This window comes from Chaetodon trifascialis, chromosome 6 (genome assembly GCF_039877785.1).
Source record: "Chaetodon trifascialis isolate fChaTrf1 chromosome 6, fChaTrf1.hap1, whole genome shotgun sequence".
Taxonomy (NCBI): Eukaryota; Metazoa; Chordata; class Actinopteri; order Chaetodontiformes; family Chaetodontidae; genus Chaetodon; species Chaetodon trifascialis.
This window is the reverse complement of record NC_092061.1, coordinates 27,258,454-27,278,038: the sequence shown is the minus strand read 5'-3', so window position 1 is coordinate 27,278,038 and position 19,585 is coordinate 27,258,454. Positions and strand designations below refer to the sequence as shown.

General features: G+C 41.3%; 1 protein-coding gene across 1 annotated transcript in view; it reads left to right on the top strand.

The window, feature by feature from the left end:
• Positions 1-19,585, top strand: part of cacna1ba (calcium channel, voltage-dependent, N type, alpha 1B subunit, a) — a 149,177-nt gene that overhangs the window by 114,911 nt on the left and 14,681 nt on the right. Inside the window, exons 33-46 of the mRNA XM_070963724.1 lie at positions 329-493; positions 3,034-3,144; positions 3,224-3,318; positions 5,694-5,805; positions 5,998-6,063; positions 6,212-6,303; positions 7,571-7,721; positions 8,169-8,296; positions 9,470-9,566; positions 12,009-12,114; positions 13,430-13,537; positions 16,225-16,343; positions 16,933-17,114; positions 19,186-19,318. Coding sequence (XP_070819825.1) covers positions 329-493; positions 3,034-3,144; positions 3,224-3,318; positions 5,694-5,805; positions 5,998-6,063; positions 6,212-6,303; positions 7,571-7,721; positions 8,169-8,296; positions 9,470-9,566; positions 12,009-12,114; positions 13,430-13,537; positions 16,225-16,343; positions 16,933-17,114; positions 19,186-19,318 — 1,665 coding nt within the window. The remainder of the gene's footprint in view (positions 1-328; positions 494-3,033; positions 3,145-3,223; positions 3,319-5,693; positions 5,806-5,997; positions 6,064-6,211; positions 6,304-7,570; positions 7,722-8,168; positions 8,297-9,469; positions 9,567-12,008; positions 12,115-13,429; positions 13,538-16,224; positions 16,344-16,932; positions 17,115-19,185; positions 19,319-19,585) is intronic.

The following is a 19,585-nucleotide window of genomic DNA, read 5'->3' as shown; positions in this document are numbered from 1 at the left end:
ATATTATAAGTTCCCCAGTGTGTAATTTTTATTTTGAAATGTTTCATTATGTGTCATGGTTTTGGCTTCCAATACTGAAATATCTGCATATGTTGGTCAAAACAGTCATTGTGTGTGTGGGATGTCTGGTCTTTCAAGGTGCCAGGTGCTCATTGTTGTTATTGTTATTATTATTATTATTATTATTATTATTATTATTATTATTATTATTATTATTATTATTATTATTATTATTATTATTATTATTATTATCATCATATGAGGTTTCAGAGCAGTTCCTTTCAGATAATGAAGACAGTGAAGCAAAGTTGTGATCTCTTTGTTACAGAGGGCTTGTATTGACTTTGCCATAAATGCAAAACCTCTGACACGCTACATGCCTGAGAACACGCAGTCCTTCCAGTACAGGATGTGGAAGTTTGTGGTCTCAGCTCCATTTGAGTACTCCATTATGATCATGATTGCTCTCAACACTGTGGTACTCATGATGAAGGTAAGAGCTTTTGAAGAAGATATTGATAACATTACAATGCTGAACTGATGCAGTTTTTCTGCTGTTTTTTGAGGTCAGTCCTGGATTCATTGGCTCAGGAAAGGAATAGTTTGACATTTTGAGAGATATGCTTATTCCCTTTCTTGCCAAGAGTTTGATTGAATCCACTCTCAGGTCTTTACAGTAAATATGAAGTTACTCTCAGCAGCTTAGCTTTTCATAAAGACCAAGAACAGTGAGGTACAGCTAGCCTGACTCTTTAACACAACCTGCCAACCAGCACCTCTAAAGCTCGCTGACTAAAATCTTGTATCTTGTTTGTGTCAGTACAAAAAAAGAAATTCTAAAAACAGCAATTTGTGGTTTTATTGGTGTTTATGTTGGTTGGAAGCTAAGCTAACCATCTGCTCGCTGGTGAAATAAAATAAGATTCATAAAATAATCTTTTATTAATCCCACAACAGGGAAAATTTACTGAGTTGCAGCAGTGTTACAGTAGGCACAATAGCAAGAAGCATCAATAAATAAAAAAAACATATCTAACACATATAACAGCAAAGAAAATTAAAACAGACCATGTTTGAATTTTACATTATTGCACATAGAAAGTATTGATACTGCACAGTTTAGTATACACTGATATTGCATGAGTATTTTTTTCAGTTATGTGTGTTCTACTGGGAGAAGTGTTGGTTGTAATGTCTGACAGCAGGAAGGAAGCAAGGAAGGACTGTTAGCTCTCCTTCACACACTGTGGGTGAAGCAGCCTGTCAGTTTCTGTTTACTGGATGTTCACTGGTGTAGGAGAGCTGTTTGCACCTGTGGAAGTACACAACCAGCTTTTCATTCTACTCTGCATTGATCTGGAAGTGGTTCCACTGGCACCAATCCACAAATCAAGTTTTCTATACTTCCTGATGCCCCTGTCTGTGATGAGACCAATAATTGCAGAGTGGAAGGAAGTCAGGACTGCTTCCTGTGGGGCCCTTGCTCTGCAGACATTCATGTCAGACTCAGTGTACATACTGTGGTCGGTTGGTGAGGCAGTCCATGATGTGTGCTGTGAGGTATTGGTGCACTCCCTCGCTTGGGCTGTTTGGTATTGGAAGCAATGGAGGAATAAGAAAAGCATGATCCTCACAGTGCTTTCACAACTTACAATTACAATTAGTCATTTGACAGAGGCTTTTATCCAAAGCAATGTACATATGAATTCACACGCTGATGGCACAGCATCAGGGGCAGTTTTGGGGTTCAGTATCTCACCCAAGAACACTTCGGCATGTGGACTGCCAAGGCCAGGGATCAAACCACCGACCTCCTGATGGGTGGATGACCGCTCTACCTCCTGAGCCACACAGCCGCCAGAGTCTTCCGGGTGACAGATGAATCTATGTAGGTGGTACATGACTACATCATCCACCCAAATACCAGGTTGACAGGTGAACTGTAGAGGTTCATTGATAGTCTCACAAGCTGGTGGAGATGGACAAGGACCCCCCTCTGCAGTGTTTTCATCAGGTGTGATGTCAGTGCCACTTGCCTGTAGCTGTTGTGGCCCTGAGGTCATTCCTCACCTGGTTTGTTGTGGGGGACAGATTGGAGATGGTGGGGGGTGGGTAGGACAAGGGGCAGGAAATACAGTGGATGTACAGGGTGGCTGTGAGCTGAATGTTGTGGGAAAGAGGTTGTACTGTAGGTTCTATGATTCTCCGCCTCAGCTCCCTCTGCACAGCTCCTCTTTGTTTCCTGGCCTAAAGACCCCCTCTTTTCTTTTTGTCCTTAATGTCAGTAGGCTAGGGTTTTACTATTGGAAAAACACTGTACAGTCCTGGTGAGTACAGTATTCTCCACACAGAAGTTCATATAGTCCATTATACAGTGTGTGAGAGTGTGAATGTACTTCCAGTGAGTATCACAAAGTACTTCCCACACATGTATCAAAACAGTCCTTCAAACCCTCACCAGCCTCGTTCAACCATCCTTTCACTGTGTGAATGTCAGCTGGCTGCCTGAACAAGATGTTTGTACACGGACAGGAGGTGCATCAGGTTGTGGTCAGAACTTCTGAGGAGAGAGACAGGTGATGAGTTATACGCCTCCTTGGTTTTAGTGTGAAATAAATCCAGTATTTTATGTCTCTGGTGTTACATTCAACATATTGAGTGAATGTGGGCAGAAAGGAGGGCAGAGATGAGCAAGGTCACCAGAAATAAGAAGGAGGACATGCAGGTGTTGTGTCTGCAGTCTGCTTGGAACTGAGTGGATGACATCACAGGCTGTGTTGTCGTTTGCAGAGGGGGAAATATACACCGCTGTCATGATAATATGCAAGAATTCCCTCTGGAGGTGGGTATGAGATATGAGTATCAGATATGAGAGTGGTATTGACCTTATCATGTAACTCTCAGCAAGAAAGCAAATAAGCACATTTCCCCAAATATCAGACTATCTATTGAACAGTGTTACACCCACATGTCAACAAGAAAACTTGATCAGCTAAAGTGTACCTTGAAATACCATTTGCTCCTGTCTTTTAGTTCCACGGCGCTCCAGACTTCTATGAGGCGATGCTGAAGAACCTCAACATAGTCTTCACCACTCTCTTCTCTCTGGAATGTATCCTCAAGATTATTGCTTTTGGTCCACTGGTGGGTAACATTTATAAAGCAACTTCAAATGTCCTGAATAATAAATAAGAGCTAATGGTTTTCAACTGTTGTTTCTTAGAACTACCTAAAGGATGCCTGGAATGTCTTTGACTTTGTGACCGTGTTGGGCAGCATCACTGACATCCTGGTGACTGAAATCAATGTAAGAACACCGTATCCAAACAATATAGCTGCCATGGTAATGAGCAGGGGCAGGAACAGCATGTACAGCAAGCTTGTGCAAAAAGCTACGTAGCCACATCAACAAGACAATCAAATGGCAGTGGTCCAGAGAGCCTGACAGCATCAGATGAGGGAGAGGGGAGGATTGTGAGGAAGTTTGGAACAATTAATCACAGAGGACTGTTACAGGATCTCAGGGTGGATGTTTTTTTAACCTGCCTCAGAGAGTAATGTGTGGTTTACAATTGAAAAATTCTCTATTGTGCTTTCTGTGTTGTTCGACAGTTCCTTTCTGTGCACTTACCTGTATACGTGTGTATTGTGACGCAGCCTTTGACTGATTTACATGTGTGTATTTGTTGAGCTGTATCAGTTTGTTGTGCAATATGACTGTTACTGTTCTCTCGCCTCTCCTTCCTCGGTCTTCCTTTATCCTCATCTTGCTCCGCTCTCTGTCTCTTCCCTCTCTCTCTCGTTGCCTGTCTCTCTCTTTCCCTCTTGCTCTTTTTATTTCTCTGTCTCTCTCTCCCTCTACATTTTCATGTTGTTGATTGTCATCACCGGTGTTGCCTTGCCCTGGTCCCAAACATCACTAGACTACGGTGAGTGACTTTCTGTTGCCATTCTCTGCTTTTAGCCCACCTAATGTTTAATTCAATATAAAAAATGGTCTCTGGTCTCTTGAATGTGAGTTAAAAGAGTTATCCAATTATGTAGCACTGTGTTTCCATAAAATCGGGGAGCTTGTGAGAGATACACTAAAGCATGAATGGTTGAAAGTGATGTAGCAGAGGCCCAGATATCCTGACTTTCCTAACTCTCTTTTAAACATATAGTTTTTTCCATTTCACATGTCTGAACAGGTCCCCCAGTCCCTTTTATATAGAAGTCACAATGGCAATCTGACTGGGTCGATCTGTAACATTTCTGTAACACAGTCCGTGCAGTACAAGTTGAATGCCATCGCATTAACATAAGAGCTGCAGCACCACACAGTTCAATACACACAGAGAAATTTAAATGCACAGCTTGTTCTGCCTTGTCAAGAACAATGTAATATGTAATACAATTGTTTCTTTTGCATAAAGAAAATGAAGGTAGTGTATGAAACACAGAATCATGTGAAAAAATCACACACATCCAGCTACAATAACCATCAGACCAGCTCTCTCTTCCTAAATCTTTCATCCATGCCTGCTGCATGGATAACACACCATGTCAACAAGTACATATTAAGCTGTCATTGTATATTCTGTACAACAGGCAGCAGACTTCTAATGAACGACGTAGTTGATTGGAAAATGTATAAGCAGATTGACTTTGAAAAGAGGATCAAAGCATTCCTCATACTCCCCTGTTTTAACATGCCAGTGAGAGAACAGAGAGCAATCTTTCCTTCCAGTCACTATGTTTTCAACTCACAGCTGTGGCACCACTGCTTCTCATACACCAGGTGTCAAGTATTGCTCAAGCAATGTGTTAAGTTACATAACAGTAACCTTATGTCTGGAAAAAAACACTTCAACAGAATAGTGGAGACAGACATGTTACAGAGTGCATGTTTAAAATGGTTTTATTCTCTTTTAAAGGTCAAGCTTTTTACTCTATGGAAGTGTAGTGGATCCTATGCTTCCCATAATGCAACTTGATAATGTCTTTTGCTAAATTCTCAGTGCGTTCTCACTGGTATCATTTGTGCCCTGATGACATCATCAGGGTAACTTGCTCCTGCAGAGCCACACACAGCTGTTTTGTGATACTGACATGTTGAATCAGTGGAGTGGCTCTAAAGCAGGAGATGGGTTTGTTCTTGTTATGTTTATTGATGGGCCAACAGTCTACAGGTTTTCTTTCTAACCAGGCACAATTTACAGATTGATGCCTTTCAACAAGAATGGATGAAATGCTTGGCTCATGCTCATGTTGTGGGGACAAAAATCTGTTTACACAGTCACATGGGGAGAAAATACAGGTCCCCACAATTTAAATCATTAGATTTTAGGGTGCAGACTGAGGATAGGGTTACAGGTTAGGTAAGGTTAGGTTAGGTTTAGGCTTAGAAAATGTGAAATTAGTGAATGTTAATGTCTGAATCTGTGATGCACCCAAACATCGGCTGCAGAGACATTAGTTTGGGTACAACACTGATGTACCTTGCTGCATTCTCTCCCACGAGACATGAGCCAGATGTTTATTAGCTGCTGAAAACCTGTAAACTTTAAGCTCTGCACAGCATGTTGTTGATCAGACAATGTAAAGCTTTACACCTTACCCCCATTCAACCCTGATATTGGTGTGTTTTCAGCGAGTGATGATGGCATTTGGTTGGTAAGTGCTTGATGTCCCGTCTGTGTCTAACAGGACAGACTGCTGAACTTGAGCTTTCTCAGGCTGTTCAGAGCTGCTCGGCTCATCAAGCTTCTGAGGCAGGGCTACACCATCCGCATCCTGCTGTGGACCTTTGTCCAGTCCTTCAAGGTGCTCACACACATTATCACATGCTCGTGTCCGTGTAGGTATACTAGCACCTACAAACATGTGTGCTAGTTTACTTACACACACCCACATTCAGCAACTACCTGCAAACACAAACTCAAACATCCTGGCTGGGATAATTCAGAATGAATATTAAAAATTGACTGTGTTTTGGTTCCCTGCTGCTTCCTTTAGGCTCTGCCTTATGTTTGCCTCCTGATTGCTATGCTGTTCTTCATTTATGCCATCATTGGGATGCAGGTGGGTGATGTTTCTATTGTGGTCACAGAGGCCATGATAATCATGTAGTGGTTTACGTTAAAATGATGTGGCCTAAACTATGAAAAAGATGAATTTCATGTTGCTAAGACAGTATAAATCCATTTTCCTCTGTGTGTGTCTCCTGTAGGTGTTTGGCAACATTGATCTGAATGAGGACACTGCTATCAATCACCACAACAACTTCCGCACTTTCCTCCAAGCTCTCATGCTGTTGTTCAGGTATAGGAAGTCTTTTTATATTTATCTCATGAGCACGTTAGATCACTTTGTCAGGGTAGGCAAAGCCCAGTAGGTAATGTACCAAAAGCATAGTGCTATTTAAACATCTTGATGATATCATAGCTGCTATACTTATTAAGATGTAAATACATGCTCAGGGTTGATAGTCAGGCAGCGGTATGGAGTTCAGCAAACATGGACAATGTCACCTCTTTCCAAACTTAGAATTATTCTATTTGAAAAAGCAAAAACAAAACCGGTCCAGGTTGTACCCCGCCTCCCGCCCGTTGACAGCCGAGATAGGCTCCGGCCCCCCCGCAACTCCGAAAGGGATAAGCGGCATAGAAAATGGATGGATGGATGAAAACAAGAACCTGGATGGGAAGCATCAGTCAGTCAGTCAGTCAGTCAGTCAGTCAGTCAGTCAGTCAGTCAGTCAGACAATCCACAATTCAAAACTGACGGAGCTGAGGAGGAAGTTACATCAAGATTCTTTGTGTAACTAGAAAGTGGATCTCACAGACTATGGTGGTGAAAGGTTGTGACAGGTTGTCTCCACCACAGTATCACAGACATATCACAGAAATATTATGGAAAGAGACAGAAGTATTTAAATGTTTGACTTAAATATCCATTAAAGGTTAAGTCCTGCATCTTCCTGCAGAATGTACTTAAGAGTATAATCAATGTCATGTCGAATGTCAAAGGTTTATCACTACATATGCAGTGTTACATTAGTATTACTGGATTATTATTACTGATGCATTAATGTATAAGCAACTTTTAGTGTTGTGGCTGGTTGACAGCAAGGACCACGCTACATTACTAACTATTCCCTGTTTGCCTTCGAGAACACTGCAGTCATCTGCTGCTGGTTTATTGGAGGTTCCCAGCAAAAGCTGAAAGAAAATCGTTGTATTTTACTTGAGTTTATGTGTTCTATGTACTCTGCTTCATGATGTTTAGAATTATAGAGTTATAGAGAAATATTTACAATGTGAAACAGTGGCTTTAAAACGCCAACCAAGTCAATTTAACTTAAAGCACAATTTTGAACATTTTCAATTCAGGATTTATTGACTCTACATTATCTGACTTTTTCTGCAGGAGGCATTAATGTAATAATAACATCAGTCAGCACAGTTCAACCTTGCCTGTTAAATGTAGAAGCTGAACAATGGACGTTTAAAACACTGCCAACCCTCTGTATCTCTTTAATCAAACTTCTCTGTTTTTCTCTGTCTGTCTATGTTTTTATGTGTATTAGGAGTGCAACTGGTGAGGCCTGGCATGAAATCATGTTATCATGTTTGAGTCACCGAGCCTGTGACGAGCAATCAGGGAACCATGGGAAAGAGTGCGGCAGTGATTTTGCCTACTTCTACTTTGTCTCCTTTATCTTCCTCTGCTCCTTCCTGGTCAGTCCTGAAACACTCCTAACTGTAACTGTTACTGTGATTTATTTCGTCAGACATGACTGTTGGATCACACTGGCCTTCCAGAAAAGTTCCAATTCATTTGATTTTGTTCCCAGCAAGTGGTGCGCCAGAACATAGAACAATGAGGTTCATCTAAATGCCCTTAAGAATTTCGTGGTGCTTGTAGTGTGGAGACATTGTGACTACTTGTATGGCTAGTTTGTGAACTACTGTAGCTGGCCAGCCCCTGTAGCCAGCTGCTTTACTGAAGCTTGATCAGTATAGTTTATTCAGACAAAGTTGAGCTCAAGTTTTGTTTGCCTCCACAAGCTGCTCTGTTGGTCATGATAGTGCACCATTTTCCAAAACTTCAGAATTGTCATTTTAAATGCTTGTTCGACCAGGCCAAGACACAAATGTGAATCCTGCCTAATGTCTGTGCTCCAGATGCTGAACCTGTTTGTGGCTGTCATAATGGATAACTTTGAATACCTAACCAGAGACTCTTCCATCCTGGGGCCTCATCACCTCGATGAGTTCATCAGGGTTTGGGCCGAGTACGACCCAGCTGCATGGTAAGGTCAAGCTACCCTGTGGGCCCCAGACAATAGCGTATAAGTAAAGTTGAGGGAATAGACACCCAAACTTTACTCCTGTCTTCCCCGTTTGTGACTATGGTGACTGAGTGAGGTCTCATACACAGGCTTTGTTCCTATACCTTGTTGTATGTAGTCAGCCCACTGATGATCATTGTTTTATTTTAAGCTGTCCTGAACGTTTGTTTATTTATGTGCTTGTTCTTTTCCACAGTGGACGGATTTCCTATAAGGATATGTACAATTTGTTACGCGTTATCTCACCCCCCCTTGGCTTAGGGAAGAACTGCCCTAATAGGGTAGCATACAAGGTTTGCAAATACCAGAAATTTCCGTCACTAGGGTGCTTTGTGTACCTCTATGCCAAGAGATTTTTAACTGAATGGCTGTGCACCAATGAAATCGCCTTTACACTGGCACCCGCCCCTCCAAACTGACTGGCTTTGGTTGATGATGCCGGAGAGGAAACAAAGCTTTCAAAGGATGCCATGCCAACTTTCTCCTGTCTGTTATGTTTAGGTGACAGAAATTTCCCACTTTCATCAGAGTAAACCCTCAAAAGTCTGGAGAGAAATTTGACCAGTACATTCAGATCTTTAAAATATCTGAATGAGATCAAAAGCTCTATGAAGAATGTGATCTGGTCTTTTTATGAACACGTCTGCCAGAGGAAAGCCAGGCTGTGAGTGAAAGCCCCGGACAAGTGTTCAGGCTGGCATTGAAACCTTTGTCTCCGTGCACCCTGGTTGAAGTACCAGTGGGATGTCTGCTAGCATGCTGAGGCAGACATCCTCGTTACAATGCTGTCATTTCTCTTCCCTCCCATCAGCATCCTGTGTGTTGGGTCAACCCATCCGTCCCTCTTCTCTCCCTTCCTCCCCTCTCCCACCAAACTCACTCTTTATCATCCCATGTTTCCTGTCAGGGATCCTGAGCTCCACAGCGATGCATCCCTGTGCCCCGACGCAGTGGCCGAGGATGACATCCACCTTACATCTCACTCTAGGAAATCTATTAACAACAGATTTCTGTTTTTCCTTTCCATTATTCTCCTGTTTTGTTGATTTCTTCCCTTTGTTCCTCTCCTCCTTCTCTAACTCCCCATCCTTCTCTGTTTGCATTTGTTTATTTTTGATTTCCTACCCTGTCAAGTGGCCGTATCAAGTACCTCGATATGTATCAGATGCTGCTCCACATGTCCCCACCCTTAGGTTTGGGAAAGAAATGTCCGCCAAGAGTCGCCTACAAGGTAGACCCTCCTCTTCCTCCACCTTCTTCCCTGTGCTCGACAACCTTTCTCCATTGGCGTGAACACAAGCCAATGTCTGTGCTCTGCAGTGTTCCCTCGTTTCTTCACTTTGTTTTGCTAGTGCTCTGATATTTTTGGTGTAAGCCCCTACCTCATCTTTACTGTCTTTACTGTTTCTTTGAGCATAGCTTCTTGTGTGGGCTAATGCCCATCACCAAAGATAACAGCCTAGAGTTTAATTTAAAGAGACTTAAAGTCATGTTAATCAAAATATAATATGTAATGGAGGAAATTTGCTACTTTATGTCACTATTTCCTTTGAATGGTACATCCTAGTTGGGGTTTTATTTTGTGGAGCAGTGTGTGTGTGTGTGTGTGTGTGTGTGTGTGTGTGTGTGTGTGTGTGTGTGTGTGTGTGTTTGCAGCTTCTGTTGCCTTTCTGTGGGAGTAATATTTTCTATGTGTGCTTTTCACTTCATGGTTCTGTCTTTGCTGCTCATTCCCTCTCATTCTTTCTCTCATCTCATCTCATCTCATCTCGTCTATCCACTGTTGGAAATATTCTTTTGTGCGAGTGTGCCTGTGTGCTTGCGCATGTGTGTTTGTTTGTGTGTTGGTTGCTGCACAGCAATGGCAAAAATATGTCAATGTGATTTTTATTTTATTGAATTTTTGACTGAAATTGATTGAGATAAATGAAAAATCATTTTCACCTGATATGAACATGTCATCTGTATCTGGATATCTTATCTGAATGAAGAAAATTTTATGTAATTGCACAGAGAACACATCACAAAACCAAATGTGATCCTCATCGTATGGCGCAGTCGACAGCAGCAGACAGAGCAGTTTATAGCTGGGGTGATTAGAGTCTTTGATGATCCTGTAGGCCTTCGTCCTTCACCACCGGATTTAGAGGTCTGAGTACACAGCCCTGAGGGCCACCGGTGTTGAGAGTCAGGGTGGAGGATGTGGTGGGGCCTGTCTGCACAGCCTGGTGTGTTTAGGATCCAAGAAAGATATCAATTAAGAGTCATTTGTGTTGGACGTTCAGAAAAGTGTGTTCATCATCTCATCATCTTTCTTTAGATTAAAATATGAGTTTTTTTATTATGATTGTTAATGCATATTAGTCTTTTCAGGTCAATGTTTATTGCCTTCAGCTGTCTCTGTCGGGCACATGACTCATGCATGGCACATTGTTTGTTAACATCCACCATGTTAGTTGACAAGTCCACCAGCTGCAACTACCCAATAATGCATGTTGAGATCGTCTCTGAATGAAAACAGTCATGCCAGGTGTATATGTAAAAGCCTGTGATCAGATGTCATTAGCAAATAACAGGTCCAGCTGCAGATGGTATGTTAATACCAGGTGTAAATGGGGTCGTATAAATCCATGTGGACACATTGTAGCATATCCATAGTTCTTCTATTAGGCTGTTATAGTGTTAGCAAATAAAACCCAGTTCAGTTTTTCTTTAAATGAAATATGAGATCTCATTCACCATGAATTTTTAGATAAGAATTCTTTCTCGCACAGCTACTGTACTTGTCTTTTAAATTTCCAGGTGTCAGTATTCCTGTCTTTCTAATTGATTGTGCAGCCTGTTATTGTGTGTGTATGTGTTTGTAGATGAGTGTGTTACCACATGCAAATTAGTGTGGTTGTACAAGTATGTGTGTGTGTGTGCGCGCGTGTGTCTGCCCCTCAGCTCTCCATACCCGTCTCATTCTGAATCTGGTCTTTCTTACTTTCTGCACTGCCACTGATAGCACATGTAGGTGAATGCTTTTTATGTTCAGGGGAGCTCAACTCTTACAGCAACAATCCCACAGCATTTTGTATGCATCTAGTTGTGCTATTAGTCCGAAATGAACAAAGTCTTCCTGCTAAGGCTGCCCAAGCTTGGTGGAATGGACACTCTTTATTGCTAGCTGCCACTGTACATGTAGAGCATACTCAACTTCCTCAACTCCAAGTTGATGATTGCTAGGATGGCAACCACAGAGTCGAGCTCCTGCGACTGTCGAGGCACCTTCATGGTTATGCGTTACATGCCTTCTCTCACCTTTTTTTCGGTCAATGTCAGTCTTGCACCAGTGCACTTTGACTTGCAGCGTAGTGCATACTGTAGCTAATAGCAGTGAATGTGAATGTCTAGTTTGTCTCCTCTGTACATACTTGTAGAGAAGGCCTTTTGTGTGCTGAACCGACTCTTAGTAACATTTTACCAATATGGCCAAACTTGTATGTATTCAACAAAATTTAGCAAAGCACATTTGAGGTACTTTATGCTCGGAGAGTGAATCCATGGAGGGTACTGGATCACAGCAGCACACAGATTGATTTCTCTGGGTGAATTGTGAGTTCTGACGGGGCTATTTGCTCTTACTCAGTGATCTAATGTCTCTCTGTCACCACTCATCTCCTCTCCTCAGCGCCTCGTCAAAATGAACATGCCCATCGCTGATGACAACACTGTTCACTTCACCTCCACCCTGATGGCCCTGATTCGCACCGCCTTGGAGATCAAACTGGCCTCAGGTGAGAGAAACCCACCAGACATAATTTAAGGAAGGGAATAAAAATGAGTAGAATAGACTAATGTAAAGACCTACCCTCCGGTTTTCCTTTCTAAGTAAAGACAGTATTATATGAATGATATTAATCTTGCCTTGCCTCAAGTCATATTAGATTTAATTGAATATAAATGTAAATTACACAGTGTCGTAGAATGAGGATTCACAGGCTATAGGGCCATGAATCACAGGAACAAATAAATGTCTACTGACACAGGAAGTTGTGATTATATGGCATCATAAGAGGAAACACACTGTAAGTGCATGATAATGGTTGTAATGAGAAAGTGATCTGGACTTAGTCATCTAGGATGCTACTAATCTGGATGGATGTAGGATCAAAGACCGAGAGAGTGATTAACAGAGCTACGTCTTTGGCCAGAAAAGGTAGTTTAATTTATTAAAAAAAGTCAACTTATATTTGACAAGTCTCTTCTTTTGACTTGTGACTATTCAATTTGTTCTTGATTTGAAAGTTTGAGAACCTATGTGAAATATTCTGGCTCAGGTTTCTGTTGCTGGCCTCTTTGTGCTATTTGGTTAGCTTGCTGAACAGTCTGTCACTGTCACTGTAGCCCTCACTCATTCTTTGGAGACAGACCATTAAATTAGGAAAATAAAATAACAAAAAATCCCCCCCCCCAAAAAAAAAAAAAAAAAAAAAAAAATAACAGACTCATGGACTCAGCTGACATTATACAGACAGGTTGTTTGAAATCATGCCTTTAACAAATAAATGCATTTAAAATGTTGCCAAATAACTGATATAAAAAGCAAATAGTAGATGACAAAAGCAAATCACAGATGACTAATGTCTTAAAATGATGTCCTCAAACTCCCAAACTCACCTCACTGTGATGTCATGTGAAATGTCTCCTGTAGCAGTTAGTCAGTCACAACCACAGTGACAGATGTGTTCAGGAGCCAGTTCTCAGAGCTGGAAATGAGCAAATCTGGCTCCCATTTGGGCTCATTAGAAAGCTTTGTGCTGTGCTAGACATGTCTACTGGTTCTCTCTGCTGGCTTCACTGCTTCTATCTGCACTTTAATGAGGAGTTCTCATCATCTGTCAGGAACAACTTTACTGCTTTGCTTGCTTTGTTTTGTAAATCTGGATTGAACTAGTTGGAAAACGCTTCTGTCACTTCTTCTGTTTCTCTTTATTCTTTTTATTTAAAACACAGTATTACCAAGCAAGTAACCAAGTTACTGACGGTGGATCGATGTGTTTTCATAAAACAGCTTAAGTGTCTATCTTGTCTCTCTCTATGGATTTCCAGGCATGGTTGCCCAGCGATTGTCTGACGCTGAGTTAAAGAAGGAGCTGTCCACAGTGTGGCCCAACCTGTCTCAAAAGACCATGGACCTGTTGGTGACACCGCATAAACGTAAGCATTTTACCATTATCGACACAGTCGCCTCATCACCTCTGTCTCCTTGTCATAAACTGGCTCTTGTGTGTAAATGTTGTGAAAGTGTATACATGTGTAAAAAATAAATTGGTGGGCACTATTTTTACAGTCTTCACAATAAAAGGATGTTTTTTCTTCACTCGACATTAACTTAATAATTTAACAGAATTCTCTCAATATGAAAGTTCAACTGCCTATAAGTCTCATATCCGTAAAGGACTGTGCATCATTAAGTGATTAGCCTGAATGTCTCATGGTTATTACCATGGTGACAGTATGTAATTATTATTAATAATATTATTAAAACTAATTATAGCTTCTTATGTCATATCAAGTGCTTTAAAGTTGCACCTCTTCACCATCTAACAGGGTCACTGGTTCCAATACCCTCAATCAGAAAGACATTATTTTTTCAAACCTATCAAATGACTGTGACAGCCACGCAGATGTGCCAGGATACAGTCGAGAGCCAAAGTCTCACCTCTGCAGCTTCTGTAACTCAGTGCAGTCTCTCATTTAGTATTTCTTTCACCTGTTTTTCTGAACAGACGACGGGCGTTTCTGGGGGTTTCTATCCATATTCTAGTTAATGTTGAACAAAGATTCCTCATCCATGTATTTGCCTCTGTTTTCAAGGCGTGACATTTAGCCCCCACAAATACTGAGAAAACAAACATCAAACAAACAACATCAGATATTGTCATTATCAAAACATATGAAGCAAGTGCTGTTTCATTTGAGTTTCCCTGTGTGTGTGTGTGTGTGTGTGTGTGTGTGTGTGTGTGTGTGTGTGTGTGTGTGTGTGTGTGTGTGTGTGTGTGTGCGCGCGCGTATCTGTGTATTTCTGAAAAGAATACTGCACTAATAGAGCATTGCACTCCCATGACACTGTCAGACATGATGGACAGTTTAGAAAGAACATGTCAGACTCAATGCAGTATCTTTTTTATTCCATGCGTTCTTCTTTGTCATAACCTGGTGCCAGTATTACCCATACTGCAACTCAGTGGCCAATAGTTTGGTCCGAGCTACTGGTGTGTTATACTTGTAAGTCAAGTTTATTCATATTGTAGCCAAATATCAAAAATAACAAATATGCCCCAGGGGACTTAAAAATGTGTATGGTTTACAACACCATCTGCCCTTATACCCCCTATTCAAATGAGGAAAAACTCCCCCGAAAAAGACCTTTAACAGGGAGAAATGGTAGAAACTTTCGGAAGAGCAACAGAGGGGAATTGCAGTAGACGTCGTGTGTACAACAGACCAACCAAAAAATCAGAGTATCTACAAATACAATGCATGTAAATTGGAAAATGTCAAGAATATGGAGTGTGGAGCAGCTTCGGTGTGTTACTGAACATGTAGGACCTGAGCCACACAACCTCCTCTCCACCATGGAGACGTGGAAAGAGGACAGACCACACAAACACAGACAGGAGAATATAACAAACAGAGGGAGAGAGAGCATGAAGATCCAGATCCAAAACATCTGGAGTGAGGCACCGACAACCAATGAAAGGTCTATTGAGATCAGACAGGTATGACAGGGTGAGCCGCTTCACAGTTTTCTAAGTCATGAGCAGTACCTTGAAGTCTGATCTGACATGAACAGGGAGTCAGTGAAGCGAAGCTAACACTGGTGTAATATGGTCAAATCTAGCAGCAGGATTTTGAGTGTTTTAACCACATAAGAGCCAATCCAGAGATGCCAAATTGGTTTTCGAGGAGGTACAGTATAGGAGAATACTGTGAGCAATGGTATCAAATGCCTGAGATACAGTACAGTAATAGAAGTACTGAGGAGGAATCTAAATCAATAGTGAGCAAAAGGCCTTTTTTTTTCAGTACAGTTTCAGTGGAGTGAGAGACCCTGAAAGCAGACTGAGAAGTTAAATATGTGGGCAGAACATTGTTGAGACACCACTCTTTCTAATATATTTGAAAAGAATGGAGGGTTAGACACTGTTGAGTTATTTAGACACCCTGGATCATGGTGTGCTTCAGCAGAAAAAAATCATGTGCTGTCAAGGATAAACAGATATTTATCAAAGAAAGCATATAAGACAGAGAGCCAAGTGCCACATTGTGCATTCAGACAATGAACATTGTATCTCTGATGAATGCAAAAGAAAAAAGTGCACCAGCCAAAATAGAAGATATGGCTTCAGCTAATGTATTATAATCCATCATGTCTGTTTCTGTACTGCAGTTATTTTGGATCTACTTTTAACTACCTTCAGAGACTTCTGGAGCGCTCCTCAGTTTAAGAGCATTTTTAAGTTGCAAGAAATGTGATAGATTATATTTATTCTTAAAATTGTTAGCAGAAGTAAAAGTGAAACCGTGAACTTGGCTACTGCTGCCATCTTTTGGTCAGAACTGTGCACCACCACCACCACCACCTTGCTACACAAAGGCATCTCCAGTCAGTTTTGTCGAGATGCTTGTTTTTGTTTATCTTAAAAATCAGCTTTAATCACTTAGTGTGAATTGATCAAATCAATCACTGTAAGAAGTTCCTTTTGTTCAAACTAAACTATTAGGAAGACAAGCAGGCAAATAGAGATTAATTGAGGACGGAGGAATGAGTCAGCAGAATTTCCTCTCCTGCTGTCCTGTCCTCCTTCCTCACATCTTTTCTTCTCTCCTCACCCCCTCAGCCAATGAACTGACAGTAGGGAAGGTTTATGCTGCCCTGATGATCTTCGACTACTATAAGCAGAATAGAGCGAGGAGGCTTCAGCTGCAGCAGCAGCAACAGAGCGCGTCAGGCTCCCAGGTACAACATCCACACCACTCATGCCTGTGCACTACACACACGGACATGCACTGAAGCACACACACATTGGATGCAGTAGTGCAACATAAGGAACCTGTATGCATGCGCCCATGTGTATTATGCTTGTACACACTGGAACACACTTTGACCGTATGCCTGCATGTATACACACATGCAAAGAAGATGCTTTTGTATCCACTAGCCATCTACTGGTGGATTACAAAATCAATCATTCACTGTCCAAATGTATGTTTTTAGTGTAAAAACACCTACTGATCGGTTATCTGCTAAATTAAGGCCCACATACCAGCCGCAGCCAAACATGATCCTGCATTTGGCTGTTGGCTGGGCTTATTTGCAACCTTGCACATCTACTGCACATGTGCATGTTTGTTCCCACACACACAAACATTCACACACATACACACAATGAACTGCATACAAGCATGGCTGTGAGAAATGAATATTCTGGCCCAAGTCTCCACATCTGGGTGGCACTGAGCCCCCGCTGTCAGACCTGGATCCAACAATATTCTGCCTGCTGCCTCTGAATGTCTTCAGCATGTTGCCATCCGTCTCTCCTCCACAGTGCAAGGTCGGGGCTCTGTTTAAGCCATTGCTGCCTCTGACTCACATGCAGGAGAAAGATCTGCCTATGATGTTAAACAGTGTGGATCCTCCCAGCATGCTTCAGCCCCAGCCCAAAATCCATGCCAAGTCCCAGCCACTGACCAGACCTAGCTCCAACTCCCTCAACAATGGAGGCACACTGTAAGTTCAACGCTTCAGGAGCTAAAACTTAAGTGACCGCATCAGGACTAAAAGCTAGATCCAGAGTAAAAGTGTGACTTAACAACATCAGCACATTAAGTCAAGGTAGGTTTAGTAGGTTTAGGTCCCTTCAGGCTGAAAATGAAGTCTTGGCTTAAAGATAAATACTAAGTCTAAAGGCCATACTTTTTGCAAATGCACACTGCAGTTTTCATTGAGTGTGTGTTTGAAATCTGCATGTATTCAGTGCCTGATTTACTTAGAGAGCAGCAGCTCCTTACACAGTCAGCTCCTGGACTGATCCTTGTACTGCCCTCCACACACACACTGTGAGCTCAGTGATCAACAAACTAAGAAACAAAATCAAACTTAGTGGTTTTGATTAGAAAATTTTTACTTTAAACTGCACTGGACAAAACTGTTGTTTTATAACTTGAAATATCAGTCATAGAATTATGCCATTTTTAGCATATATCTAACCACTGATTTATTCGGAGGTAATAAAAATGTTAACATATCTCCTCCTATAATTTATGTGACCTTCTGTTAAATTAATATGCAATGAGAGAAAGCCTTGGTGCAACAACAATCAACAGGTTAAAATCTACTGTGAACTATAAATCAGTCTGAACGTTGGAGGACTCTACAGTGCGACCACTAGAACATACTGTATGTCCTCAGTCTGCCTTAACAGTAGCAAAGTAGCTAGTGGTGATTCCCACCCTGATCTGGAATCTGGAAGGAGATATAAAAAACAGGTTTACTACATGGGGTTTGATTGTTTGCTATATTCTCTATATATTTTATTTGGATCAGAGTATCAGCATATTGTATAATGTGTGTGGAGAGACCAAGTCAAGGCAGCCGGACTTGCTTTGGATTCTTAAAGACATTTGGCCTCTCATCCAAGTACCAATAAAAGCAATACAAAATAAGAATTAACTATATGTACATTATATACAAGAAGAGTATAAAAATGATATTGCCTTGAGTATTTCAATTACAAATGGAAGATATGGATAATAAAATACAGTGTTTTGTACTATTGCACAGTCAAAATATTGAACACAGTAGAAAAAGAATATATAAGCACGGTAAAAGAAATCTGTAATATTGCACAAGATATTTGCACAGACTCAATTTATATTTGGAAAACGTTAAACATAAATAACAAAGTCGTGCAAACAGGTTTGTGATGTAACGTGAAACAGCATCAACACGGTGCTACATTAAATGATGTCGGAGTGAAACAGTGACAGCTGTTGAAATGAAGGACCTGTGGTAGCCTTCTTTCTTACACGGTGGATGCAGCAGTCTGTTACTGCAGGAGCTGCTAAGCCCCCACTGCAGGGGGTGAGAGGGGTTGTCCATGATTGATGTCAGCTTGGCTAACATCCTCATCTCACCCACCTCCTTGATGGTGTCCAGAGGGCAGTCCAGGACAGAGCCAGCTCTCCTGACCAGTTAGTTCAGTCAACAAAACCCCCACAATGGAAGAAAAAAGCGGTGGCCCTGACATGTACACTACTTTATGTAGAAAATCCCACAATGCAATGCTTCAGATTTTTTAAATGTGTATTAGCTTTTTGGATGAGAGCTACAACATTGTCAAAAAATGCATCGCATTCATTTGCCTTTTATTTTGACCAAAATTCTCCACAGACAAGGACAGATTATATGCTTAATGTAACATGAACATGGCCTCACAAAACATATGGAGTGCTAAAAGAGATTCTTAAAAGAGAAAAGTTTGAAATGCGTTTGTTTGTTCACTGTTACTGTTGTTGCCACTGTTGATATAATACTTAAAGAACAATGTGTATCAGTCACTGCTGAACAGTAATTCAAAGTTTCATCCTGACCACTAAACTGTGCTCACACACGCTGTGGACACAGCATGAACACTGTTTATCACTAAATCATTCAGAAATGAAATTATCAAATGTTATCGAGTTATCGAATGAAGTTCCATTTGGACGTCTGCAGACTGAAGATGTTAACCTCTGACCTTCAAGATTTACACTGTAGTATTATTATTACTATGGTGAGCTGTGACTGCTGTAACACACAGGCCAGGTCATGACCACATCAAGGCATCCTCTTCCTGGGTGATGGAGAAACCCAAGGAAGCTCCCCGAGCTAAGACTAAGAGAACTATGTCCAGGGGCCCGTCAGAGGATACACCGGACACTGCTGTTATTCAGGTACCATAGAAAGACACATTTCCAACACATGCTGTCTATGTGAAACTGGATTTGACTCATTGTTGCACAGATGCACAGTCGCTTTCTATATCATTCATTCCAAGAGTCTCTAGAGCCTGCAAATTATTAGAGTCATGTTCAGTGCCAGCATGGTCTACAGAGGTTAGAATATTGTTAAAAAGTGTAATTAAATGTATGTTATTGTAAACAAATTCCCTGTAAATATACACATTGAAAACACTTCATGTCACGTGTAAGCCAGGTGAG